This window comes from Empidonax traillii, unplaced genomic scaffold (assembly GCF_003031625.1).
Source record: "Empidonax traillii isolate 1590-97213 ecotype Southwest subspecies unplaced genomic scaffold, ASM303162v1 scaffold992:size1346157, whole genome shotgun sequence".
Classification (NCBI taxonomy): Eukaryota; Metazoa; Chordata; class Aves; order Passeriformes; family Tyrannidae; genus Empidonax; species Empidonax traillii.
In genome coordinates this window covers 1027889-1055885 of record NW_020956185.1, presented here as the reverse complement: position 1 = coordinate 1055885, position 27997 = coordinate 1027889, and the positions used below count along the sequence as shown (strand labels likewise).

The 27997-nt window shown below is 52.6% G+C and overlaps 1 protein-coding gene across 3 annotated transcripts; it reads right to left on the bottom strand.

Annotated features, from left to right (window-relative positions):
* Nucleotides 1-405: 405 nt before the first annotated feature.
* CCDC9B (coiled-coil domain containing 9B) lies at nucleotides 406-27744 on the bottom strand. Of its 3 annotated transcripts, XM_027903735.1 has the most exons (15): nucleotides 27465-27744; nucleotides 25212-25325; nucleotides 24719-24823; nucleotides 23963-24025; nucleotides 23409-23573; nucleotides 20183-20332; nucleotides 12561-12635; nucleotides 9887-10071; nucleotides 8759-8820; nucleotides 8185-8238; nucleotides 7649-7754; nucleotides 6763-6820; nucleotides 5869-6414; nucleotides 5603-5715; nucleotides 406-1075 (listed from the first exon to the last, which is right to left on the bottom strand). In XM_027903735.1, exons 1-14 carry the CDS (start codon nucleotides 27483-27485, stop codon nucleotides 5635-5637), a joined length of 1785 nt encoding a protein of 594 aa, XP_027759536.1. In that variant the 5' UTR covers nucleotides 27486-27744; the 3' UTR covers nucleotides 406-1075; nucleotides 5603-5634. The 3 variants fall into 3 exon arrangements, with proteins under 3 accessions (XP_027759536.1, XP_027759534.1, XP_027759535.1); XM_027903733.1 differs by having other exon boundaries at nucleotides 5603-6414; nucleotides 27465-27740; XM_027903734.1 differs by lacking the exon at nucleotides 23963-24025 and having other exon boundaries at nucleotides 5603-6414; nucleotides 27465-27739.
* Between the last annotated feature and the right edge of the window lie 253 nt (nucleotides 27745-27997).

Sequence of the window (27997 nt, the reverse complement as noted above, 5' to 3'; positions counted from 1 at the left end):
AGCTATATTCCAGCTAGGTCCCAGCTTGCTGTGACTGGAAATCCAAGCAGCTGGAACTGCTGCACGTTTGTGCTTGTAAATGCTCCTCCAGCTCCTGCATTTGAAAGGTGTCTTTAAGGCCAGCTCAGAAGGTCTGCAGGGCAGCTTCCAGGGGACTCCTGCCCTCTTAATTCAAGCACAAGGCTACAGAAGGCACAACCGGGAAGGTGAAAGCTGATAGGAAGTCTTGGACCTCCAGGTCCAGTCAGGCCTGGGTCCTGCTGGCACTGCTTTGGGCAGTGTGGAGGAGGATCTCGCGTTCTGCTGTCCCCCTCCCTGCCCTGCTGCAGGGGTGCCCAGTTCCCAGTGCCCCTGGGCAGCATTTGCTGAGCTGTGCACACCCCTGCTCAGCCCACGAGCCCCCCTCCTTGGCACACAGCGGTGTCTTGATGTGCTCTCAGCCTCTGGCAGGGGAGAGCTGGAGGCTGTTCAGGGGAGGTGCTGGGGGGATCTGTGCTTGGCACATGGAGCTCTGTGCCCCATGGCCGTGCTCCATCCATCCGTCCGTCCACAGCCCTGCCACTACTGTACACCTCTGCCAACACTTCAACCACATGCAAACCTCTAGTACCAGAGCTCTGAATGCTATTTCTGCACCCACCTATGAACTACACCCTCACAAGCCACCCCTTCCTGCTGCTCCAGGCATTGGCACAGCCCCGACAAGGGCAGGTCCCTCCAGCCTCCAGGGCAGAAAACGGGGGGCGTGCCCCAAAACCCAAACCTTAACTCTACACAGAATTAGTCATTAAATAAAATAAAGTGCATCCAATAGACATTTCCTTGGCTTGCCACACAGCTGCAATATAGGGCAAACAAATAAAGAGATAAGTGATGGTGTTTTGCTGTAGGGTGCGAGTGTGGGCACCCTTCCCTGTCCTCTGGCACACGGAGAGGGAAGGGGGATGCCAGAACTGTGAGTGGGGTGGTGCTGGGCACAGGGCAGGTGCTGAAAGCTGATTTCATAGAAGGTAAAAGAGCGAGGACAAGCTTGTGCTCCTCTTCTCTTCTCCTCCACCGCCTCCAGCACGTTATCCTGCGAAAGGAGAGCAGAGACAGCAGCGGGATTATCAGTCTCCAGGGAACTGCTGAGGTGTAAATTAAAATGTCTGCTGAGTTCCAATCTGCCCTTCCTGCACGGCTGGGGCTGCCTGGGAGGCACCACTGGGGCATAACCCAGATACCTGCTGCCAAATCCAACAGGAGCAGCGGGGGCTCCGCAGCCCAGGGGATGAGCTGACGGTACCAGTCGGGATGGAAAAACCCCAGTCCTCCTCTGGGACAGGTAAGACTCCTTTATTCTTTCCTTACGTCTCGGGAACCACAATCTTGACGTGTTTCTGTGTGTGCTGGAGCAAAAGGAGGGGCTGGTTTCCGTGTGAACCTGGCCTGGGGGTGCAACTCTTGTGTGCCCCAAGGGCAGAGGGGAAATCAGCTTTCCCTAGTGAAAAACTATCCCATGTCTGGAGCCTGCTGTCCTGGAGCTGCCTCCAGCCCCAGACACGCTGATTTTAATTGGGAAAGGCAGATTTTTTATTCTTCTCTGGCTACCAGATGCTTGGGTGCTGCTCAGAACTGCTGAGCTGGCATTTTCCTGCCTCCATGTTTAAATCCACAGCTCTGCCTTTTGCTGATGCAGATTTCAGCACCCAAAGCTCCCGAGAAAGGTCAGGGAGGGGATATAAAAAGAAAAACAGATGAAACCTTGTGAAGGCAGGAGAGGCCATAGGAAGCTTGGCTTGCATAAAAAACAAACTCTCAAGGAATCATCTAAGGACACAGCCACGGATATTTAATAAGGAACTGCTCTGCAGCCATAGTACCCAAGGTATTGACACAGCCAATGCCATATGCAGCTGAGAGGAGATGGCTGCTGGAGACATTATTCCAAGAGCAGCGCCGTTTCCAGTGCTGGAATGGCAGCAGCTCATCTGGCAGAGCCCTGAGTTGTGTTTAGGTTGTTAAGCTTTGGTAAGTGGCCCTCAGGAGGTCCCTGCTCCAGCCATGGTGTGCTTCCAAGTCATCTGTCCCTGACAGGTGGCCACCTTTTCCAGATTTTCCCGTATTTATTCCTGTGTTTCTCCAATACAATGGTCTCTGCCCCAGCATTGTGTTGTGGCTTGGATGTTTGTCCCCCTTTGCTGGTGTTCGCTGCCCCTGTATTTACCGAGATCACCACTCCACTGCTTTCTGCCTTCATTCTCCTAGACTAAACAAAATTCCCTCACCAGCCCTGCAGTCCTTCCCTGTGTGTCCTGAGTCTCTTGAACCATTCTCACAGAATCCCTGTGTTTTCCAGTGTTACCAGTATTTTCCCACGTCACATCACAGGAGAGGTTTCCGTCACTCCGGAGGTACAGAGACAATCCCACTCCCTGGCTCTCTGCTGTGGTGGCACTCAAGAGGTGCTCTGGGAATTTGAACTGCCCATGGAATGACAGTGGGCTCCAGAGGGTGCTGTGGGCTGCAGGAAGGACCAGGGAGACTGGTGCTATTCCAGGCAAACCCATGACCCTGCCAATCCCAGGCCAGCTCCCAGGATGTGCCAGCAGATAGGATTTCCTGTCTCCTGAACCTCGAGGAAGCCGGTTGTGCTTCCGCAACTCCCTGGCTGTTGTGGGAAGTGCTGGGCTGTGCTTGTGCTGCTTCCTGCACCAACCCTGGGCGCTGCTCTGCATCAGAGCCGACCTGTGCCGACCCCTCCGTCCCCAGCACACAGGCCCTGCCGGCCCCACTCCTGTTTACGTCAGCCAGAGCGCCAAGGTCACATCCCTGGAGCTGCTCTGCAAATCCACCCCCAGCTGCATTTGCTCTAAAGATGTTAAGATTAATTTTCTCAAGAGAATTCAGGGAAAAGCTTCTGTGGTTTTTGTGTATCGTTTACTTCTCTGGGACTTGTTGGACATTCTCCAGGGATTCCAGTCCTGCACTTCGGGTAAATATTTATTCCTTGTTATTTGAAGCGACGGATGAAAGCCCCACCACACTCCCTGCACAGCATCTCCCACTGGTTTGAAGGTGCTGGAGATTTTTAGTGCCATAAATAGACACTGGGAGGGGGAGCTGTGAACCCCACGTGGTGGCTCCACGGAGCTGCTGCTGTGCAGGAGGGGATGTGGGATCTGCATTCAGTGTGAGTGGGACACGGCCCCACAGAGCCCTGGAGCAGGGCAGGGACAGCACATCCTTATCACTGATACGTGTTTCCAGCTGTTCCAGATGCTGCCCTGCTTTGGGACGTGTGAGGTCATGAACAGAGGGCATGGCCCTGGCAGCAGGTGAAGTGACCCAGTCCAGGATTTTCTACTGGATGGAAATTCCTCAAGATAAACTTTGGAACAGCATGCTATTTTTACATCCCTCTGGGGCTGATAGGGTGTATTTTGCAGTATCACACCATCTCTTTCAACACTGATTTTCCAAAAACTGCACTGTATCAAAACTGGATCACCATTATTTAAAAACATAACACTAAAATTTTGTCTGAAAAGGTTTAACGAGGGCTCCAGCTTGGGTTTTACGAGATCTGAGATGTTGAAAAGACACGTTACTGGGACATATGTGGCATTTTTCAGAGAAATAAAAGCAAATCCCACTGGGAATTCACTTGCTACCTCCTGGCAGGGAATTATTAACCAGTCCTGCTAACCCACTGCTGAGAGGGGGGACAGGACACAGACCCTGCTGCACGGGCTCACCTGGCTCTCCCTCAGGGGAAAGGTGTCCCGGTCCATAGCAGGGGGTTGGAACCAGATGGGCTTGGCTGGGAATTACTGATTGCTCTAAGCACTAGAAGGAGTGGGGGCATGGTTAGGCGAGGGGAATGAGCCTGGCAGCAGGAAGGAGGGAGAGGGAAGGCAGGATGACATGGACATGTTAACCCCTCCATCTCCCCTGGCATTCCAACCCTCGGTGTTTCCCAAGCACTGGGTATCAATCCCGGGCTCCAGCCCCAGCTCAGCCCAGCAGGTACCCAAGTGCTGAAGTGGAAACACCACGTTAAGGCACCTCCTCTTGTCCAGGCCAGTCGGCTGTGTTTGTAATTAAGCTTGCTGTAATTAGTCCAGGGAGGAGTGATGGAGTGGAGAGCCACACTGAAGTGGACTCAGGGCCCTATTACCAAACCACAGGAATCTCCATCACTGAGATGAAAATGGACCTCTGTAATTTAGTGTTTCCTCTTAGCTGGTGTCTAATTAAAGTTATCCTGAGCGTGCAAGGTTGTCATTCATCCCTTTATCCTCTAATCTGGGGGGAGTTTTGGTGGGTTGGAGAGGCATGGCTGGACAGTAATCTCCCACTATGTGCATCCAGGTGTTTCAAAACATTTTCCTAAATGCTGCTGGAATTAATTTCCCTCCCTGGAAGGAATTTTCGTTGGAGCACAGAACCAGCTCCTGCTGGTTCTTGGTGCTTTGTCTTTTTGAAATCGCTGTGACTCTTGTGCTTCTCCCTGCCTTTTGTATGGATGGGATTATAGGGAAAGTCTTTGTTAGCAGCTTAGCACTTCATCCCTAAGCTCATTTGTACTCTGGGATGAATGCTGAGCAGCACTGGGGGACACACTGCTGGGCTGGGGTCTGCAGGAAAGCTCATGGAATCTGGGAAAGGCACTTTGGAGGGGTCTGCCTGCCTGGCTCTGAGCAGCCAAATGCCTCAAGTGCCTCCTCATGGAACAGAGCTGCTGCCTCTGTAAAGGAAAGAGCAAGGGGTATCCTGACAGCAACTCAGGTGTGAGGGAACCTGGCCTGTGTTCTGGAAATGCTCATCTCTGCTTTGTGTGCTATCCTGATCTGGCGGCATTGCCCAGAAAAACCACACCTTGCAGCAAAGAGCCCCTACACTGTCCCCTTGCCCTTTGCTCCTAACTCCTACCTTACCTTTGTGCCTGCCATCCTTTGTTCCTTCTCCTGGCTTTTCTTGCTTTCCATTTGCCCTTATGGAAGACAGTTCTTTGTGTAAAACCTGGAGCACTGCTCCATAGCCAGCTCTTTTCTCCCTCCTTTGTTTGGTTCATGACCCATCTCACCCTGTGTATTTGTACACTGCCCTGCACCAGTGTTACCACCCATCACTCACAGTGTAGCCCTCACACACCCCGTACTGGATAGACAATCACCCTGCAGCCAATCTTCTCCAAACCTCTGCCCACGGGGTGGGCCCTGAGTGGCTTTGAAAGTGTTTGGGGCAGGTACCATGCTGACCTCAATTTGTGATCCCCCCAGAGACAAGTAATCCCCTTGAGGTTATCCCTCCCATCCTTTCTGAGGTTTTCCCTTCCCAGGAATAGTCTCAGTTTGTGCCCTAACGTGTGTCAGCAGCCCAGTTTTCCATCTGAATTTTCCTGTCTAACTTTCTACTCCTTCCCCGTCCACTCCAGGACAGGCCTTTGGGATTCACAGATTTAATCCCTGAGGGATCCCTAGCCCTGCTAATGAACATTTCCAGACAGTATTCTGCTCTGATGCCATTATACCACAGCAAGTGGAGTTGTAACCCTGTCCTATGGCTGAGAGCAGTAATGGGACAGCAGACACTCCATGGGGAGGGGTCAGGAACTCACCTTCTGTCTCCGGCAAGCCGGTGCAACCTGTGCTAGTTGAGGGCATCCCCAGTGCCCTTGTCCTTGCAGTCCTCAGGCTGGTCCCCTTCCCTGGACTGGGCCTTTGCTGTGTCCTGCTCAGGCACAACAGTCTTGTCAGAGCTGGCTTTCCCTGGAGGCAAAGGCTCCTGGTGTTCATTGCTTTCAGCATCTTCTCCTCCTTTCAGTGCAAGTGCCTGCCCCTCCAGGGCAGTGCTTTGGGTCACTTCCTCCTCTCCTCTGTTCACCAGCTGTCCTTGATCTGCATCCAGTCTGTCTCCTGCTGCTGTGTCCAGCTGTTCTCCGTGGCAGTTTGAGGAGTCCTGGGAGGACTCCTGTTGTGAAACTGGGTTTTTCTCTGATCCAGCTCCATCTACATTTGCTCCCACGGGCAGGGACAAAGTCTCCTCACTGGTGGCTGGCACAGTGCTTGGGAGGCTGCTTGGAGAAGCAGTGCTGCCAGTGCTCTCCTTCTTCTGGGAGGTGTCAGCAGTGCCAGGCTTCCCATTGGCATCTTCCCCAACACTTTCCTTGCTTGGCTTGGGCCCTGGCTCTGAGTCCCCTGTGCTGGTCACAGACACCTCTGTGCTGCAGCCCTTCACCCCCCTCCGCTCCTCCTTCTGCCCGTTGTGGGCAGGATGGACCTTCCCGCCTTCTCTTCGGAGCTGCTGGGCCGAGGAGGCCCCGTGATCCTGGAGGCTTGGCTGCTTCCCCTTCTCCTCCTGCTCAGCTGTGCAGTTCTCCTCCACCCCCTCCTCTCCTCTGCTCTTCCGCTTGTCCACACCGAGGCTCCTCTGAGAAACAAAGGAGACACTTAGTTCAGATTTTTAAAATACCAGTAGATGGTATTTCTGGTCGCTGAGGGTTCTCAAAACTTGGAGAAAAATTTGGAAAGGCCATTAAAAAGTGTAAGGGATGTAGGTGAAGTGTTCAGGGGCCAGAATAGGTGGGGTGGTTGTGCCGACAGAGGGGCAGTGCAAGCAGTGAAGTTGCTGTCACACCATACCATGTGGAGAGTGCTAACGAGGGGTACACTGATCCCAGAACAGAGGTCCCAGCTCACAGTGGCTCAGAGAATCCAATTTCCTAGTAGTGCACGTGTTGAGGAAACTCAGCAGCCAGCCTGGAACTCCTGAGCTCACCTGGCCATCAAGGTCATCCTTCAGAAAAGACATGTCCTCGCCTTCTTTTGCATCCCACCTGTCAAGAAAAAATTAAATCAGAATTGAGGCCCTCAAGTTCTCATATGGCAAAGCCACTGTCCCTGCCTGACACCCGGTAGGGATTCCTACCAGGGCCATGCATTCCTTGGCTGAGCCCCTTGTCCAGGCCCATCCACAGACACTCATCTGAGGCCACTAAATCTTAATGAACTGGTTGTTCTCATTCTAACTCTAATGAAAACATAAACTCCAATTGCCAGAGCAGACAGGTGAGTTGGACTAAGAAGATACAGTTTGCTTGTGCTGGTGCTTGCCACAATCTGGTCCTGTTTGCCTGACAGTGCCCAAGTGTCCCAAATCTCAGAGGGAGATGCTGAAGGATAAAATTGCTTTGAAGTTCCCAGCATCACTGGCAGATGCTTAGGGAAGGGTTTGGAAAGAGGGAAAATGCGCTGAACTGCCTCCCGTTCCCTCCCCAGCTTCCAAGAACACACAGCTCTGGGATTTCCTGAGCCTGAGATGGTATCTCTGTTGAGTCATGCTGAGCTTAGCAGACAGTCTCTCCCAAGGAATTGTGTGAGTGCATTTTGACCCCATAATAAATTTGCAGCAGTTACAACATCCTGTGCCAAGGAGGGCCACGGCTTCATGAAAGGCTGCACGAGGAACTGCTTTCCTTGGCTCATCTGAATTTGCTGGGTGAATATAAATCTGAACTTGCCCATGCAGTGCTACTGGGCAGGGAGGGGCTGAGGAACCTTCCCTGCTCGTGTGTGTGCCTGCTGAGTTACAGCTCACACACAGATACAATACACACATACATAACACACACATGCCCTGCCCAGCACTGCTGCCAGCTCCTCACCTTCTGGCTCTGCCCGTCAGTCTGTCCTTCCCCTTGGCACGGCTGCTCACGGCAGGCACTGCCTTCAGGCCAGGGTCGCTCACATTCACCCCGTGGTGTCCTCCGCCTGCAAAACATGTTGGAAATGCCAGGTAAAAGCAGGCGCCACCAGCCTGCTGCCTCTGGTCCTCCAGACCCTTGGAGATGTTGGCATCCTTGGATCCCTGGAGAGCCTCTGAAGCTGCGTACATACTGCACATCTGTTTTTTAAAGTAATAAATACAAATTGAGAATTTAGGGTGTTTCTTCTGTGTTTGTTTTTTTATTACTCCAAATTCCAATACTAACTATAAATCTGATTCCTTGGATACAGTCTCCCTTATGCTGTTCTTGGAAGTCTTGTTCTCCCCTGCACACAGATATGAGAGCAGCCACGTGGTATGTCCCCAAAAGCCACTCCAAATCTGTGAGTGCCTGGAGAGAACTCTCTCCATGAGGAGTATCAGAGGTGCTGGCATTTAGTGGGGTGGCACAACAGAATCCTGTGGCTTACTCACCTCTGCCATCGGCAGGAAAGGACCTGTGCTGAAATTTCCTTGCATTTCTTCCCCCTGCAGGGACACAGCAAAGGATGCGCTGAAGTGAGGGAGGGTCTGCAATGGACAGGCAGCAGAAGGGCTGATGTTCAAATAGGGTGTCACAAGGGAAAGCTTGGTTCTGCCAGTCCAGCTCCTGAGCAACAGGAGTCAGCATGGACTCATGCTAGTAAAGAAGCCAGCATGAGCCCCAGGGATCAGAGATGCTGTGCTCTGGAATAGGATTGCCTCTCAAACCAGTGTTTGGGAAAGGAGGCAGGGCTGAGCCTCTGGATGGTGTTGTCCCAGGTTACAGAAGCCATTGCTGTCCCTGGGAAGGTCCAAAGCTCTAGGAAGGTCCAAAGCTCTAGCACCCAGCTCAAATCCCATCCCCTGAGCCCCCTGCCCAGCCCAGGGAGGGCTGAGCCCCAGCTCAGAGGCGTTTGCCCAGGGAAGCAGAGCTTCTCAGCTGACACAGCCCCGGCTGCTGCAGCACTGGGTGCGCAGGACCAGCATTCACTAGTGTCAGGACAGAGTCTATGTGTCCCCTGCCAACCTTTCTTATTGCTGGGATTATCCAAGGCTGGCTCCCCATCCTTAACAAAGTCCTCTTCAAACCTGCAGGTTAAAAACAGGCATTGTCAGACCTGGCCATCCTCCCGCAGTGTGCAAAGTGTGGGCAGGAGCCCTCGGCCCTTCTGCACCTGCCCACGGGCAAACCTGGGCAGGTTTCTCAGCAGGAGCTGAAGCTACTGCACCAGCCAGGAGAAATGAGGCTGTAAGGCAATTCTACCCCAAAGGAGAGCCTCCAAAACCTTTACATCAGTACCCACATGTATATGTTAAGTTCTATGAACTCCCTATAGATGCCTGTAGTGTAGCTGTGCCATGCTCAAATGCAGCTTCCCAAAGCTTCCAAACACAGTCTGAAGTAGCTTTAGGAGTTGTCATCTCAGATCAGACTCATCAGGTTCTTTTCTAGTCCTGCTTATTTTGTGTTATGGCTTTTCTCTCAAAAATGGATATATGACAAAGCAGTTGGGCTCGGGGCTGTCTTGCCAGCAACACTCAGCACCTGCTTGAGACAGTTCACCTCTAATTATTGGGGTCTCAGTGTCTGAAAATTGATGTGTTTGGTCCCATTCCTCAGGCAAAGGATTGTCCCACCTACCTTCCCCGTACAAACTGTTTTATCAGCGACCCTTTGTAACATTCCCTAACTCCACACCCTTCCAGAGCCTTATCCCACTGCAGGTGCCAGGTCATCCTCCAAAGCTCCCTAGGTGGTGTGACCCAGCTGAAACAGCACAGTCAGGGGCACAGTGATTAAGGCAGGGATGTGCCAGTCCCATTCCCAGCTGTCTCCAGCACTGCTCCTGTATCCCGCAGATGATCCTTTGAATGACCCCTCAACCTGCAGTGCCTGAACAGGCTCAGTGTATGAGGATTTAGGGACGTTGGACTCTCCTGTGCTTGAACAGGATAAACAAGCAGGGCAGTGAGAGAACCTGTGGAATGGTATCTGATCCCACATGGTGAGAGGGAGAAAGAGGCAGCAGTGTGGATTTGGTCAGGGAGAGGCACATGACAGCATGGGATGTGCTCAGCAATAAGTATCTGCACCAGATCCCACCACTGGCTTTGACTCTGCAGGCAAACCCTCTCAGTGCAGGGAAGGACCTACATGTGCTCTGACTTCTCCACATCCCACGCCCGCCGCCACTCGCCCTTGGCGTTCTTGTGCCGTGCCAGGCGCTCCAGGTCAATCTGCTCCCTCTCCCTCTTCCAGCGCATGTACTCCGAGCGTTCCCGGCCAGTCATGGGGAAACTCAGGTCTCCAGGGCTCTTCTGCACTGACTTCCCACCATCCTGGGGGAGGGAAAAGAGCTTCTGGTTAATAAAACTGCCTGGAACAGCCACGTTCAGGGTACTTTGTGCTGTCACCACCAGAAATGCTCAGCAGTATTTCAGAACAACCTGGAGCGAGCTCAGCTCCCCTCTCTGCAGTGCTGTGCACACCCAGGGCTCTGCTTCACCCACACCCCAAATCCACCAGTCCTGGGCTTGTTGGCTCTGCAGAGAGGAAAACTAAGGCAGGAAGAAGTTACATGGATTGCCTGGAGCCACACTGTAAATCCACAGCCAAATCACAGGAAACAACCACTCCCTTCCAGGGATATTCATGGAATCCCAGACTGGGTTGGATTGGAAGGGACCTTAAAGTTCATCTTGTTCCATCCCCGTGCCATAGGCAGGGACACCTTCCACTAGACCAGGCTGCCCCATCCAACCTGGCTTTGGACACTTCTGGGGATTATATTCAGCAATACAATGATAATGGCAAAGTATTTCTTTGTTTCCAGTGTTTCAAATGATTAAAACCACTTTCACCTAAAGCCCTGGATTTTGCCATTTGGACACATTCCTGTTACCTTAAAGAGATGGGGTGTCACTGCTGTTCCCCTAACCCAAACCACACTGTTCCCTTGGTTCTTGGAGCACTATCCAGCCTCTAGATCTTGGAAGCAGCTCCCATAAGATGCAATTTTTCATTCTAGATATTCAGCCCCTGATTACAAACTTTTGGAGCCTGCCCTTGTGCAAATGGCCACAGGATGTGTTCACTGCTTTTGTACCTGCAGCCGCTTTACCTGTGGGTGTAAATTAGACAGCAGCCTTCACTGCTCCTATGAAGGTTTTAAACCCAAATGTTCTCAGCTTTTCCTGGAAAAGCCACTTTGCTAAGGCTTACTTACGGCATATAGTCAGTTCTTGGAGTGTTTGCAGTAGGGCTTGAGAGGCTGAACTCACATAGAACATGCACTGGGCTGATGAGTCCCCCCAGCCTGAAGACTTTGGGACACTAAAATCAAAGATATGGCTATGAAATCCTTCACACTGAGAAGGTGGAAAAGGAATCCAACCTTCTGTGACCACCAGGCATCCATGGGAGCCCACAGTCACAGAGCTTGGGCCAACCTTGTGCCCATTCCTGGAGCAAAGGGGCTCTTCCCTTTCACTGCTGTCAGGCTCTTGGTTTGTTACTCCTCCTAACACTGCTCAAAAATTGAAATCTTAATGAAAAGGCAGTTCAGAGCCTACAGAGCATGTGGGGGGAGCTATCCCAGCTGTCAGGTTAATGGATGCGGTGGAAGCAGGAGCCGGCAGGCCGTGGTGTGTTGTCAAGCAACAGTGCGTAGGGAACAGCTCAGTGCAGAGCCAGTCCTGGGGTGCTAATTAGCAGCAGGCAATTCATCCCCTCACACACGTGTCCCTGCAGCCAGCCACCCTCAGCCCTTCCCCAGAGGAGTTCCCTCTCAGCCCCATGAAAGCGGAGCAGCAGGAGGGCGGCACTGAAGGCCCCCGTTACCCGGGTGACCCACCCGCGTGGGCCGGAGCTGGGCTGGCTCCAAGTGCTCCTCCATCCTGAGCTGGCAGGACCTGGGGCACCTGAGCCCACGGCCCCAGGAAGAGAGAGGCGGGGCACAGAAAGGCAGAGCACAGCAGGGCAGAGCCAGGGCAAGCACTGATCCCTGGGCTGGGACACACCTGCAGAGGCTCCCCACCACTTCCAGCCCCATGGTGGGTCCTGCCAGGATGGATCCTGATGCACCCATAAAGCCAAAAGTGAGGGCAGGACTGAGGCTGGTGCCATGGTCTCTAATGGGCCCACGGAGCAGAAAGGGCTGGTCTCTCACCTCAGTGTCAGCAGAGCTGTGGTGGCTGGACCACAGGACATCATGTTCCCCTTTCCTGCTCTGGGGGGCTCAGCTTGAATTATTGTCTAGGAGCCCATCTGTGTCCTCCTAATGAATCCTGCTGAGGTGGAGTTATTCAATTTGTGCTCCATTAATTAAAGCATCTGCAGGCTCGGGGGAGCCAGCATGGCTCCAGGCTTTGCATTAAACAGTCAGTGGGAAGGCCTCAGCTTTAATTTACCTCCATCCTCCTCAGCTCCTGCGGAAGTGAGGAGCTGTAGCTAATGCAGCCTGAGCTCCTCAGTCCATGAGAAAATGGTTTTGGGAGAGGAACCAGCCAGGGCTGTGCTGTCACAGGGCATGTTACCCTTGCCTGCAGCTGTGTGAGGGGCTCGCGCAGCCACGAGGCAGGTCCCTGTCACCTTTCCAGCACTGCCTTGCTCTGGGAGTGTCAACTGCTCAGTTACACTTTGGATGAGGAGTGGGATGAACAGTGGGGGTCACATGAGAGCACATTGCTGCTTCACAGAATTACAGGATGGTTGGGGTCAGAAGGGACCTTATAGATCACCTTCCTTTAGGCCTGTGGTGGGGAGGCACATCCTACTGGTTTCCTCTTCCAAGACAACAGTGCCCCAAAGGGACACAGGCCCCACTCACCTTCCAGCCGTGTTCACTTTCTGGGCCTCTGTCACTGTCTGATCTCCTCTTCTCTGCTGTTCTCCGCTCCTCTGCCTGCAAGAGCACAGACACAGGAGTCATTTCAAGGATTAAGCAAGGACTCCTGGCAGGGGAGCCAATGCCTGACCCTGTGCCCACCGGGACATGAAAGAACTGCTCAGAAAAGGTCAGAAAAAGAGGAAGGATTAGTTTCTGTGGCCCTTAATCAAGGTGGTGTAGATAAAAAGGGAAATCAGAGAGCAAAACGTGTGTGAGAAATTATTCCCACAGGTCCCTCCCTCCTCCCAAGGAAGGGGCCAAGAGCTGTCCTGTATAGTCCCATTTCTTTTGAAGTCAAACCAAGTTTCAGATTTGGGCCAAAGACATAGCTTATGATTCAGCTGCTCAAGATCTGGGAGCCAACCTAAGGTGCAGCTAAAAGCCAGCATGGGCAAGCTGGGAGTGATTTCTGTCCTTGGCAAACATGGGTGCCCTTCTAGCAGGATCCATCCCTGCTCCCACTGGGTTTATCCATGCTGTCACCCCTCAGCAGAACAGCCTGCAGAGCACAGAGCTGTGTTGGGAAAGGCTTCCTGCCTGGCTGGACGGCTGCAGGGCCGGGGGCGTGTGGGCTGAGCTACCATTGTGCAGTGCCAAGCAGAACTGAAACACAAAGAGGAACGTGGAGCACAAACTGCCAGCTCAGCCCTTCCAGAAAGCGGCAGCGCGGTGGGATCCAGCCCAGGCTGGAAACAGGACTTTTATTCCAGGCATTTGCCAGCCCCAGGTTTAGTTTTAGAGGTTGGGTGTGGGAAACTCAGGATGTCAGTCTCAACACCTGCAGCTCTGCCCAATCTCCTCAGGCAGCTCACCCCGCTGCCCGCTGTTCTCACATACCCAGTGAGATCAGGGAGGGAGCAAGCTGGGGACGGGCTTTTTGGGGGATTGCTCACACATGCTGAGTCTGAGGAAGGTGGGAAGTGTGGCCACACAGCCACTGCTCACAGACACTGCCCTTGGTGCACAACAACTTTGCTGGTCTGACTGGTAGTGCCAGTGCAGATGGAAGCTTGTGAAAACAGATCCTAGGAAATAACGAGGAAAATGTTAGCTATATTGTCCTAAGATTTTTCAGCAAAGATTTGGGGGTGCTCAGAGAAGCCACTCCTCACCATATCCTGTGTGCTGCAAAAGGGGATTTACTGCAAAATGTTACTGTGAAAACTTATGCCAACAAAAATGCTCCCTCTGGACTCCAAGTCCCCTGTTCGTGCAGCCCCACGAGAAGAACACTGTAGTGAGGGATCCAACAAGTCTCTGCACCCCAAACCGAGCATTTACAGAGAGATTAAACAGCAGAAACCTGGAGAGCTTGCTTACTTAGGGAGCTGGCTGGGAGCAAGGTGCAGAGGGGCCTTTAGCCTTAAAGCAGCTGAAAGTGAAACTAGAAGTCCTTTTGGAAAGGGGACAAAGGAGTCAGTTACTGCAGGAGAGCCGGAGCCCCTCTATCCCTGGGGGAAACCTGGTGTTGAGGGGAGAGATGGGAGAGAAGGAGCACCATTTGCCTCCAAAATGCCAGACAGCTTATGACTGATGGGGAAACTGAGGCAGGGAGCTGCAGGGCCGTGTGTGCTCACTGTTCCATCTGAGTCTGCCTATCTCCCCCCAGGCTCATGCAAAGAGTGATTCCATCTGGCCCCTTTACAATGCCCGGCTGGGCCCCCCAGGACAGGAACCGGAAAACCGGAGTATCCGCACAGCCAGAGCGCTGAGCCAGGCCGTGAGCAAGCTGGAGGGAGCAGTGAGCTCTGCCTGCAGCCAGCACAGCGTCCCTTCAGCCCTGGAGCAGCCAGGAGCCAGCAGGTGCCCAGGGAACCCGCAGGGATGGCCCGGCTGAGGGACCGTGCTGCGGCTTGCGGGATATGGGGGAAGAGGCAGCTCCTGCACGGCTGGTCAGTGCTGGAGACCTGCATGCCAGAGTCCTGCATTGCAGAGACTGCATCCCAGAGAATGTCCCAGAGTCCAGCATCCCGGGGCTCTCCCAGAGTCCAGCATCCCAGGGCTCTCCCAGAGTCCAGCATCCTGGGGCTCTCCCAGAGTCCAGCATCCCAGGGCTCTCCCGGAGTCCTGCATCCCGGGGCTATCCCACTCGGAGCACTCGCTCGTCAGTGCCCACCACAAACCGCTGGGTCACAGGGACACCACACAACCCTCCACCCCTTTGCACCCTCTCTCCAAGCCATGCCTTTGGCTTTAGTCTGCAGCTTTTTTTGCTTCTCAAAGGGCCCTGTGGAAAACTGAGAGAACCACAAAAATGTAGCTCTTTTGTACCAGGACAGCAGGTCTAGGGTGAGCACAGAGCAGTCGGCTTTGCTCTTGCTCTGGCTCCAGAGCAGATTTCCCACTGTCCTGCTGCCCCAGAGCTGCTGCTCCTCTCTCATCACACACCACCAGGAAGCAAAACATGTTTTTCTCCTTCTTCCTCCTCTCCACCCCCAAAATGATGAAAAATGACAAGGACATTATCATCCCTAGTGTAACTGTTCCAGCAGAGCAGGGGGAGGGCACAAAAGCCTGAGGCAGAGAGGGAAGATTACAGTTGTTTATCCCAAGGTTTATGCCAGGATTTCTCAGTTTCTTAGCCCAGAATGCCCTGAGGTGGGGCAGAGCCTGCTCCAACCCAGGATACAGGTCTGTCTGGCCTCCCAACACATTCCCAGGCAGTGGTGACAGTGCTGGTGCCATTATCCAGCCACGTTCAGCACTGCTTTGTGCTCCCAGTTCTCAAAAAGCTTTGACAGGCTTCCACATCTCTGGGCTACTTCACTGTCTTCTTATTTCAAAAACAGGCACTGACAGATGAGTTAAATTAACCTTTTGGTACCTATTTCTCCAGGCACGTGTCAGCACCACAACTGGCATTTCTGTTGCAGGAGGAGATTTTTGTAGGAGCTTAGAGCTGGTTTTCCAGTGCTCAGATCCCCCACTGGGCAGGATTTTTGAAACTAGTACATGAGAGGATTTTTTTTTTTTAAGTCTTTTGAAAAATCTGCCTCCTGCTTGTGCTGCCTGAAGGGAGCTAAAGATTTCTCAGCCACCCTTTCTGCCTATTTTCCTCTCCCACCTGCAATGTAAAAGCGAGTGTTTCTCCTGCCACAGGTTTGGTTGCTCTCCTGTGCAAGTGCTGGAGTCCAGCACATGTGTGTTAGCCCCTGAAAGCAGCTTTTGTGTCTCTTGATTACAGTAATTTCTGATACACCATCCTGGGAAACTCTGTTAATAAAAGGACAATTTAAAAGCCCTGAAGCTCTATCAACCACCCATTTAAAAGATGATTTGTAACCTGTTAATTAACCATTGTGCTCTGCTGGTCCTGGGCTGCTGTCTCTCAGCTCTGGCGTATTAATGAGCCTGAAACACTGCCAGAGTGTTTCAGGCCATGGAGTGGCTTTTTAGGGCTGAACGGGAGGCATTGTCCCCAGCCCTGCTGCAGGGAGAGCCCTGAGGCAGCTTTGGGGACAGACAGGCAGAGCTGGCTCCCAGAGGTGGCACCTCCAGGCCAGCAGCAGCTGGCAGTGGCTGCTGCATCAGCGTGAAGCTGCATCAGTAGAGTGAGGGGCTTTGCAAGGGGGCAGGATAATTTGGTCCCCCCAGCCCACTGTGCCACCAGAGAGTGAAAGAGCCTTTCACCTTCTGGCCCTGGGGCTGCCCTGGCAAGGGAGATCACCAGAACTGCTGTTTTCCCCTTGCATTTCCTCTCTGGCAGCTCCTGCCCCAGCTGTGCCACAGTCTGGCACCGGCAGTGTGGGGTTAGCCAGGGGCACCACGGGCAGCAGGAATAGCAAGAATTGGAGTCTTCTTTTTTCTTCCTTGTTTTCTTTTTATTGAATTTCACCATGAATAAAAATAGAGAAAATGAGGAGTGATGAGGACACCCATCAAATACTTTGATAGGATAAATCTGACAAATGCAAGGAGGAAGCAGCTTGCCACTGTCCAGGCTACTGAAGGGGGAGTGATGGATGTGATCCTTTCTCCTAGGTCTCTGTGCTAACCCCAGAAGAGCAGGAAACCAGGTGGGGCTTGAGGTGAAAACCTCCAAAGGATGGACTGTGCTGGGATTAATGAGAGGCTGAAAGCTAATCCTTGAACTGGGGGTCCCAGATCAAGTCCTAACACTCAGCTAGACAGATGGCAACACTGACACCCCGCCAGGCTCTCCCTCCCAGTAGCTGCTCAGTTTGGGGATGAAGATGGAGTTTCTCATTTTGGATTAACAACTGATTAAAAGGTAGGAAAGAAAAAGTGGCAAGGAAATGGCGGTTTCCATGGCAGAAGATTAGCAGGAGTGTGCCACTGGAATATGTGCTGCTCAACATGCTCATAAATGGTCTGGAAAAGGAGCTGAAGAGAGGGATGACAGTTTGCTGACGATACTAAATCATCCAGGGCAAAGAATGTAATTTGCCCGGAAAGAGCTGCAAAAGATCTCTTGACATTGAATGTCTGCATCATAAAATTACAGCTGAAATTCAATATCAGGAATACAAAATGACTCCCACGGAGAAAATGCCCTCCTTGTGTACCCACACAGAGTAACAAGGGCTGAGCTCCGATTAACAGTCAGGGACGATGGTTTAGTGCTATTGTGACCAGTTCTCTGAAAATGTTAGCTCAATTATTTAGCAAAGAAAATGCAAAGTTGTTGGGAGAAGAATAGAGAACAAGCCCAAAACATTGCTGTGTCACTGATATGTCCAGGAGAGCCCACAGCTGGAATATCATGTGTACTTCTGGTCTGCATGTACTGAAAGAATATGGTAAAAATAACCCAAAGCACAAATGGGGACAGTGAGAGTGAAATATGGGACTACGTCCTTGGCAGACATGTCTAAATAGGGGCAGTCTCTTAAGGTTTATGAGATGGTTGAAGGGAGACATGAAAGGGATCGATAAAATCATTTGTGCTTTGGGAAGTGACCAGGGGATGATCTATGAACTGCTTCCCGTGACACAGGAATGGCAAATGGAGCTATCAGGGAGCAAGGCTGAAGAGAGAGAAGAGATGGATGTTCCAGCACAGCACATCACTTAACCCTGCAGCTCCTGGCTGCTTGGAAGGGATACAGTTTAGATACAACGAAGAAAAAGAGCGCAATTTAGGTAAAGAGAAGCCCGTCAAGGAGAATGATGCTGTTCTTGGCAGAGGAGGGCCCTAATTTGTAGGCTGGAAGGGAGGGATGACTACAGGCTTCCCTGGTCTTCTCCTCTTTCCCTGACACAGTGCTGCTGCTGCAAACGCTCCGTGTGCACCACCCCTGTGGCACACACCGAGTTCTGCAGGCTACAGTCACTCCCACAGGCTTTGCACATTTGGTGGTGTTGCCTCTGCAGGCTCCCAGGCCCTCCTGGAGAACATCCCTCTGCAGCACAGATGTGAGACAGACCTGCCTGGGCTCAGTTTTCAAGGACCCTCTCTGATAATGAAGAAATATTGGTTTAAAATACTAATCCCTAACGCAATTTAGGATCAGCTGAAGGGACAGGGTGAGCCAGCCCAAACCTCCCTGGACTGCACCGGCCCAGGCTGGCACCACGTGTGAGATGCCAACATGACCTGTCACTTCAGGTCCCATCTGCTTCTGTCACTGATCCTGGGAAAAGGTTGCCCAAGTGTGGACAGAAGGAAGCAGCTTGCAGAGGTGACAGGAAATGCAGCATTTCACTCCCTCACAGCCACACCCTTTTGTCTCATTGCAAGGAGCTGGATTTTGTCCTGGCGGCTGGAGCTGTTGCCTGAGGTGATACAATTAACATGGCAATAGGAAGATATCCTCATTAACCAGGGATGGAGCAGGGCCTGATCAGCCCAGGAATAAGGAATTCTCCTGAGCTCAGCTGGACTCTGAAACATATCCAGCTGGTAACAGCTGTTGGAAACCAAAGTTTCAAACACTTTCGTATCTCTTTCTGAATTGTAAGAGGAACCCAAGGGCCAACAACAAACACTCCCACGAAAGCCCATTTTAAATAAGCTCATTAACAGGCTCTTCCTGCCCCTCCATTTCCCAGCCATGGGAGCTGGGCTCTGTGGCAGCCCCAGTGCCTGCTCCCTGCCTCCTGTCAGCCTGGGACAGCACGTTCCCTGGAAGCACACTGCTTTCCAGGAAGCAGGAGCTTCCCACAGGCTGGAGTGGCTATGACTAAAGCTCAGCAGCAGAAGCAGGGGACATTCTGTCTGTGCCAGCACAAAGTGTGCTGTGCTCCTTGGAAGTGTTGGATAACCAGAGTTACACGAAGCCTCTGTGGCTTTCCTGTGCTCCTGACAGATCCTTCTCTTGGTCAGCCAAGGCAATGGAGGCCCCAAACAGCTCTGCATAACCCCCTTCACTGAGGATATCAGCACCAGCTCCCCCTTGGCACCTCACAGCCTCTCTCACAGCCCACTGCTGCCAGAAGAGTGCCCGAGCTGCAGTCCCACCCTCTGCCACCCACCAACCCTCATGCACACCCTGAATATCAGGTGCTTTGGGGCCAACATGAGCCAGGCATCACCAAACCCATGAACGTGAACACTCAGCCTCAAATTTCATGCTCCACAATGAAATCTTCTCCAGGGCTGTCCATACACTTAAAGGAAGGCACGGGATCTGAAGCCAAAATCCAGGCACTGCTCCTGCTGCTCTCTCCAGCACAGCCCCAGCCTTGATGACTGCAGAGACAAGGCCACTTCAACAGGCCCAGCAAGAGCAGAAGTGGAACACTTGTCCTGCACATCACAGAAGCACACTGGACAGCCCCAAGGACAGGGACAGCACAGGCATGGCCAAGTCCCTCCCATCACGTCCAGGTGTGTTGGTGATTCCTAGACTGAAATGGTAATGCCTGTCCTGTGGACCTCTGGGGTTACCAGTGGCTCAATCAGGCAGCTCACACGAGGTTTATGGCATCCAAAAAGCTGCTTGGCAGCCACAAGGAAGGAGCACTCAGAGCCAGGTAAGCCTGAAGCAGGGGGAGAAGCTGAAAATGAGTGTGGGCAGCAGCAGCAGATGGCTGGCTCTGTCCCAGAGAGGGGGCTGCAGACGTCTCCCAGCATTCCAGGGTGTGTTTGGCAGCCACTCCGGGTGTTGTTTTCCCGCACAGTCTTTGCTGACCCTGTTTGCTGCAGGCATTCTTTCTTATCTGTGAAACTCTCCAAGAGGAGAATAGCACATGCCTCCGTGTGTGTAAGGAGGAAGGTATTTGCAAGGAAGTATTTGAAACACGTTTCAAAGATATGTTTCAAACATCACTCAGCAGGTGATGGCCGGGCACAGCGGCACTTGGGTTCAGAAGCAGATATGACCCAGCCCTGTTAAGTTTTAAGCCATGCAGTGAGTCAGGAGGACACTGCTCCTGTCCCAGTCTGCTGTGTGGCCCCAAAAAGAAGCTGGCAAGAGAGAGGAGGTGAGATTCATGCCCCTTATCTGGTAGTGATTTCATCAATCCTCCCAAAACAGCATCTCTTTATGGATCCAGTGTCTCCACACTATTAACATATAGTCTCTCCCAGCCCCCTGTGGCCGGGCCCTCCTCATGCCAGCAGCACAGGTGGATGCCATGGCTAGGTTCCAGCCACGTACCTTTTCCTTGTTATCCATGGTGATGGCAATCTGCATCCTCCTGCCCCGCCGGAAAGCCACCAAGTGGTCCGTGTCCTCCTCGCCCAGCTCCGGCACCCGGCCCGGGCCGGGGAAGCTCTCAGCACGTTTCTCGCTGACGATCCGCTTGCCCTGGAGGGGACAGGATGGGTTAGGGACACCTCCAACAGCCTGCCTGGGACAGTGGCCATCCCAGGCTGGCAGAACAGAAAATGAGCCGGGCGGGCAGTCAGTCCCCTTGGCTTACAGAGCTACCACCCCACTTGAAGGGATCTGGGTGTGTTTAGCTGGGCACAGCATAGGCAGGGTGGGATTTACCTTGCAGCATGGACGCTGCTGGATGGTTTTATTTTCAGCTTGCGTTTGTGTCTGTGAAACAAATGTGAAGTTGTCCCCACCCCACAGACAATAAAATGTGAGGTTACCTCAGAGCAGAAGCCAAGAGGGAGGGGAACAGTGGGTTTCTCTCCAACCTTGCCCACAAAGCAGTAACTCCCCTCAAGTGTATTAGCACTCGGTAATTTATCATTTCACAGTCATTGTGTGTTCATATTTCTGGAATGATTTATTCAGCAGTGGAACAGTTTAGGAAACTGATATATAAACTCCTTGAGCAGGGGCAGTTCCCCCTCTCAGATATTATTTCCAGCTGTCCGTACCAGCGTCATGACTTCCCCGCATGGATTTCCATATGGCTCCTATTTTGTTAATGATCTTTGTTGCTGGCTGAACCCCTGCCAGTGCCCTCAGCCATCACTTCCATAACATGAGCACATCATTTGTGCAAAAAGACGTACTTCTCCTTATTTAAAAGTATCATCTTTCAGGTCCATCATGTGCCTTTTTATTTTTGCTTTACAAGGAAATGAGAGACATACTATGTCATCTCCGTCATTATCTCTGATCTTTTTCTTTTCTCTTCATCTGCATGAAGTCTGCTCAACTTTACCAGGGATGAAGGAACCTCAGCAGTTTCCCTCTGTAAAGGATGGTGTATTTTCCTGTTTTCCTCCTTGGGATTCCAAGCATATGGAATCTTGATTTCAAAGGAGCTCAAAATCTCCAAGGAAACTTCAGTGAAACGTGGGAACTCTTTGTTGCTACAAACTTGGTTTCAAAAACAAACAGCACACCCTGACCTCTGATTTGTAGAGAAGACTTGCAGTCAAGTTCTCTGCCATGATATATGAGCCAAGAAGGCTCACATTAGCCCTCATCTCCCCTCAGCTCTTCCAGGAGTGCAGATGTTGGTGTGGAGGGAGCCTTGATGTGCACAGCCTCCGTCAGCACAACCATTTTTATGGCTTCTCAGTCATCAAACCTCCTAACACATGATAAATGTTTGAGGAGACACTGCAGGATTTCCAGTAGCAGAGCCTCAGCCTCTGGTTTATTCATCTTTCACATCTGGGTGATTTTGCTGGCTCAGCAGAGGATGCAGGGGAAAGGAGGAGTAATCCCTGAGCTGCCGATGGTCCTGCCTGTCCCAGCTGTGTGGACACGGTGGGAACCTTGTTACACATCCCCTGAGGATGTACAGCTCTGCTTTAGGGTCCCAGCTGCAGTTCCTAACAAGTTTTGCTGCTCTCAGGACGACCTTTGCCGTTTCTGCTTTTCTTGCAGTAAGTGAAGCCACATGTTGGGTTCAAAGCAAGGACGTGTTGCCGATGTGTTCTGTGCCATTTTAGCACCGCCCGTGCTGATCTCTATGTCGGGGTCAAGGCAGGTTCCTGCTCTGACATCTGTGAGCCCCCCCTAGAGATGGCAAGGTGTGTTCCTGAGACAGAAAAGCTGATCATCTCAGGATGGAGCACAACTAGTTTGGCATCTGCCACAGGCAGACAAGGTGTCACAGCGTGACAGGCAGCTGCAATGCTGCAGTACAGGAAGTGACTGCCTGGTCCCCACTCTAAAGTCACAGCTGGAGCTTTCAGGAACCCTCTATTCTGAGACAAACCAGAATTTTCCCCCTCACATCAGGAGGGGGTTTGGCTGTGCTGGAATGAGATTCCATTTGAATGGGATGTTCACATTCCCGGTACTCTGTCTGGAACAAAGGGAATGAGAGGCCTCTGTCCCTTTCTCCTGAAAAATCATTTGGAAAGGTGCATTTGTTCCCAAATGATTCAGTTCCTTCAAGGTAACATAAAAGGACTTTCTAATGGCACAGTGACTGTGGCCTATTTCTCCCCGGAAAGAAAGGGTAACTAGGTCACTGGGAAACAAATGAACAGGCATTCGAGGCACAAAATCAGGAAAACATTTCCAAGCTGCCTCACAGGGAGAAACAGCTCCTGCCTTTTGCTGACAGCCAAGGTTTGCAGCACTCCTGCCCCAATGTCCCGGGCAGCAGGAAGGGTGGGGCTTCTCTTCCTTATCCTGGGGAATGGCTTTGGATTGGACCTCAGTGCCACAAACCCACACGTCACTGTGCCTACAAGGGAACCCACGGGAGCACCACTTGCTGCCACCCTTTCCTTTTCCCAGCGCTGCTGTGACAGAGACAAGAATCATTATATCTGGATGCACAGGCTCCACAAGGAATGGGGTGGTGCCCAGGAGGGGATCTTTCAGGATTTAAAAAATGAAGTAGCATTTTCAATTACTTTTGCCTTTTCACACAATTTTTAATTAAATCTGCAAATACTGGGTCACACTTCCTGCCCATCTCATTGGCAGCTGAAAGCAACACTCATCTCAACTCTGTTTTTCCTTCTACATTCAGGATGTTCTGGAATGCAGTATCAGGGAGAAATGACGCTGCTTTTACCACCAAGCATCACTGCCTCCCTGGGAATGGCTGGGCTATAATGCAGCTAAATCTGTCTGAGCTCCCAGTCATTTCCAACCCCTTTCCACTCATAGCAACACAGTTTAACACCAGAGTGGCCCAGAAGGGTAACAAGGTGACTGATCCCTCGGAAAGGGACCTGGCTACCCATGGGTGGGTGTGGGGAGCTGCCAGGGGGCTTAGCAAGGCCCAGGGGCTGGTCCCTGGGAATCAGAAATGGGGAGGGAAGCGTGTGGTAACCCAAAATGAAAACTGAGGCTGTGCTGAAGGTTTGAGAAATGAGAGAAAAGGAGCAGGAAGAGAACTAATCCCTTTGGATGTGACATGCTGGGCAGAAAGATCAAGTGAAAGGAAGAACAGAAGCCCCTTTGTAAGTCAAGAGGCCACAGTGTAAGTGGAATCCTCTTCCCTGCTCACCTTTGCTTTGTTGTCCATGGTAACAGCCAGCTGCATCCTCTTCCCCATCCTGAATGTGAACATATGATCTGCTTCCTCCTCCTCCTCCTCCTCCTCGCTGCCAATGCCAAACCCAGAGCTCGCAGGACAGGGGCTTGCCCATTTCTCACTCACCACCCTTTTGTCCTGGAAAACGAACACTTCTGTTAGCAAATCCAGGCCCTTGGCTCAGGGATGTGACTCCCTTCCCCAAACACACCTGCACACAAGCGGGGAGGTGGCTGTGGAACAGGCAGACCTTGCCCCAGGGAAGCTCTCCATGCCCGGCAGGGTGCCGTGACATTCCCGGGGAACAAGGGGCTCCTTGTCTGCTCAGCAGCAAAACCCACAATTACAGCGGGGCTGAAAAGTCCTTTGCACTTACAAATCTGACATTTCAGACTGAAATGCCAGAGTTATGGGAAACAAATGTCATCCTCAGCTCTTTGTGCAGCACTCTGAGTTAGCTCGGGAAAGCCTAAGTCCTGCTGGAGGTGGCCTTGGAAGCCAAGAGGATGGCTGAGGGTGGTGCTCACCATCGAGAGGGCTGGGCTATCTTGTCCATAGTGTTCAGTCTGGGTAATTGCATCTTTCAGGTCCTGTATGAGAGAAAAATGTGTGCAGCAGCAGCGCCCCGGGAGAGGCGAGGGCCAGGCCGGGGTGGGAAGGGAGCACTGGTCCGGATCCAAGAACCCAGGAGTGCTGGAAGGAGGCTGGGCAGACTCAGTGGACTCCAAGCGAGCCCTGGCAGAGGAGCTGGCCCAGGGGTGAAGGCAGAACTGGCCACACTGCCAGGCCGGGTGGACAGGGCTTGTCAGACACAGATTTGGCTCAGTTAGGACGGGAGCCTGGAACTCGCAGCCTTTGGCGCAGAGCCACCTGCTTTGCTCACTCCCAAAGCCTAAGGAGACCATGAGTTTCCCCAGCCTACGGCATTCCTGATGCCTCCAGAGACACACACACCGCTGATAAGCTCTGCCTACGGATTTGCAATGATGCTGAACACCTGGGACCTGTCCAGGGCTGTGTGCCTGTTCACACATCCATCCACCTGCCTGGTAACTTTGCCTGAGTGGGTGCAAGTGCCTGGGCATGGCTGGAAATGTATGTGCAGCACCTAAAATCACTCTGAGCACACACCCCTGCAGAGTTTCCCCACCCTTTTCAGGACTCAGGAGCTGTGTCCTGTGCCTCAAAGGGCTTGCTGTGGAGTGTCTCTCTCTGCAATGTCCCTTTGCTGTGGCAGGACTGGAGTGAGAGCTGGTCCGTTGTGAAGGAGAGGCAGCACTTACGTTGTGAGCTTTGGTGATGGTAATAGTCAGTCCATCCTGCTTGGGTCTCCTGGAGGTAACAGCCATTCCCTCCTGCTCTGCTCGCTTTTTGTCCTCTTCTATTTCCTGAAACACAGATCTCACCTTACCACCAGCCTGTCCCGGAATGGCTACGGATGTTGTCTGTTTTCCTCTTTAGGAGTTCTGCTAAACAGATCCACCTCCCCCTCTAAGAGGGAGTGGCCCAACTTGTGTCCCAGCTGTGGGACACAGACAGAGGAAGGTGGCACGGGGAGAGGAGATGATGCAGCACTGAGGCATCAGTGTCTGTTCTCCAAAACAACTCAGCACTGTAGCCAAAGGCAGAGCTGTGCCCACCTGCTCTGAGAGCTTTGCAATATAAACATGGTTATCTGTATAACACAGTCACGCTGATAGTGCTGACAATCTTCTTTACACTGCGAGTTGAGGACCCTGAGTCAGAGCTGGGCAAGGGAGGGACCTGCAGACTCACCTGGTACCTTCGGATCAGCGCTTCATTCTTCTTCCGCAAGGCCAAGATTTTCTTATCGAGTTCAACATCTTTCTGCTCTTTCTTCCTTAACACAATATCATCCACAGCAGCATCCTGGAAACAGGAGCAGAGCTCTCCTCAGTAATCACAGCAGCAGGATGAAACCTGCTCCTTCTGTCTGGATAGGATGGGAAGTGGAAGAATCTGTCCCCACCACTTCTCCCTGACTTTTTCCTGACAGAACTGATCTTTTTTGTTTAGCAATGAGGCAGTTTGGGCAAAAAGCTGCTGTCCCACTCTGATGGCTGTCAGTAGGCTGCAGAGTTAACACCCTGCTTAGCTGCGTGCAGTAAATGATCCTCCCCTTTGGGTGTTCTCAGGTACAGGTTCAGATGTCCTCCCCAGACATTCATTGGTTACCGCAGGGGATCACAATCAGGAGTTTTTACAATTCTAGTGACAACAGTGTCTAATGAAAATTAATCCTGTTGAGGATCTCTGCAGGACATCTCTGTCCAGGTGGGACAACAGGGACATTTAAACCACCTCCACACATTCTCCTGCTGGACAATGGAGTTTTGTCAAGCTCTGTGGGAGAAAGACTGGCTTTTCCATTGCCCTTCGTCATCGGGTGAGAAGATTACCTGTGTGGGTGGATACACTTCCATGGGCATTTTGCAAGGTTGATTAGAGCTGAATTCGGTGTTTACCTGAACAGAAGCTGTTCTGGGAGCACTAAATTGGCAGGTTTGCTGTTTGCTGAGTGCTGGGGTGTTGGCTGCTGAGGGTGGGATCAAAGTGGTGCCTGCCCTCTAAAACACCCCTTTCATCTTCAAATTCCTTTGAAGGAGGACTGGCAGAGCTGCCAGCTCGGGAAGAATTTAAAAATTCCTGCAGAGACTGTATTTGTGCTCTTCTCTTTCAAAAGTGAAAGATGGAAAACACCTGTCAGGCTGTTCTCCCTCAGCCCATTTGTCAGCATTTTGTCTACGCTGCAACAGGGCTGGTGTCAGGAGGAGGGGGGTCTTTTCACTTCCAGCTGGAAACGAGTCACTGGAAGGAAAGTTTTGCTGGTGTTCAGCACTTCTGCTGGCCTTTATTAAGGAGGCCATGAAGGTGTTTCTCTCTGCACAACCTGCTTCAGCAAATGCTGGTGCCATGGCCGGGCGGTGGCCCCGTGGCCGAAGCGCCAAGCGGAGCCCACGCCGGGCTCCAGGGGCTCTCCCATTGTACTCTTCAGCCCAGTCAGCATTTGCTCGTCTGCGGCCGCCCTGGGCCGGCTGCGAGCAGGGGCTGTGCCCTCTGCTCTGCTTCTGGAACAAACCCGCTGGCCCAGCCCGTGCTCAGGCTGATGCTCAGGATGGAAAGTGGCCCCACCGTGCCCTCCCCGGAGTAAAGCTCTTCCGGGGAGCCAAGGTGCCCGTATGTCACGGCAGCTGAGTTATAAATGGCTTTGGCAGCACAAACATGCGATGGCTTTGAATCAGCAAGCGGCTGAACCCGAAGCCTCCCCAACAGCAGGGCAGAGCCGCAGAACCAGAGGCTTCATTCTACCGCAAATAAAAATGTCACAAAAGGAGCAAATAGAAAGCTCTCGGCTTCATACTTCAATGGAATGACGACACCCCGTTGTGTCCCAGCCCCTCTCCCCAGTGGCACACACTGGCTACGCAGCTCCTCGGGGGCTGGAGGGACGCCCCACTCCACACTGGCTGTGCGTGCAGTGCTTTCCCCCACACTTCCACGATCGCCTGCCTCTGCAGTGAGACCTTGGACGCAGCAGGGTTGGGAGAGCGAGCAAGGCAGTGGGCGGTGGGGAGGGGAGGGAAAGGAGAGAGGAGCAGGGCCCTTACTAACGCTCTCCTGCGTAAGCAAATGCATCCGCTCTTTTTAAGAAATATCCTCTTCCTTGACAGCTGCCGCTGAAACCCTCGCTGAGATAGACACCATCTAGCACTGCCTGCGTTTGTTTGTTATCTACCTCCCGGGCAGCGCACTGTCCTGAGGCAGCCACCGCACCCTGCCCCAGCAAGGGACGCAAAGCCCAGCACCCAAAATGCGCCCCCACACCCTCCCCGTAGTGCAGCACGGCTGTTTGCTCCCCTGCCTGCTGGCAGCCAGGCGAGGCAGGGCAATAAGAAAGCGACAGCCACCGCAAGGCCACCCTGCAGGGTGTGCGAGTCCTTGCGTGGCCCCTCGGGTGAGGGACCCCGGCCCCGCGCCCCTCCCAGGCCCCGCGCGGGCGGCACTCACAGCTCGGTGCATGTTGGACATCGGCGCAGCCCGGCGGATTCCAGAGCAGAGCTAAAAGAGGAGAGCCATCAGACGGCCTTTCTCAGCACTGGTTGCACAGCATACAAGATCATGTTTTGATTACAAAAGCCTCGTCTGGGCTCACAGCCAAGAGCACTGGCTGCCTAATATACCAAGCACAGACAGGGTTTGGAGTGCCTGTGTCCTCCTCTCCAATCTCACTCTCTTTTTAAAAGAAACACTCCCCCTTTTCCCCCCTCCTGACTCCTTTTAACTTCCTGATGCCACAAGCCCTCGTTCAAAGTGGGAAAAGCCGGGCGAACAATGTGGGATGGTTCAGGCAAACAGCTTGGCTTGGCTGCGTGGCCATTCACGGGGTCGTTGTTTGTTATGCATGGCTGGCTGCACGCCTGGCGGGTGGCAAATATCTGGGGTCCTGCACGCCTTGTGAGCGCCAGTGTGTGCACGGGCCTTCCCGGGAAAGCAGGGCTCAGGCTTGCCTTTTTCTGTTTAATTTCAGTATTCTCCAGGAA

Coding starts and splice junctions, on each gene's coding strand:
- CCDC9B (XM_027903733.1), bottom strand. CDS start 27,485: ATGTCCAACATGCACCGAGCT. Junction 20,333..23,408: donor CCATGGACAACAAAGCAAAG/GTGAGCAGGGAA, acceptor TGTCCCCTCCAG/GGCAAGCGGATCGTCAGCGA. Junction 12,636..20,182: donor CCATGGATAACAAGGAAAAG/GTACGTGGCTGG, acceptor GTGCTCTTGCAG/GCAGAGGAGCGGAGAACAGC.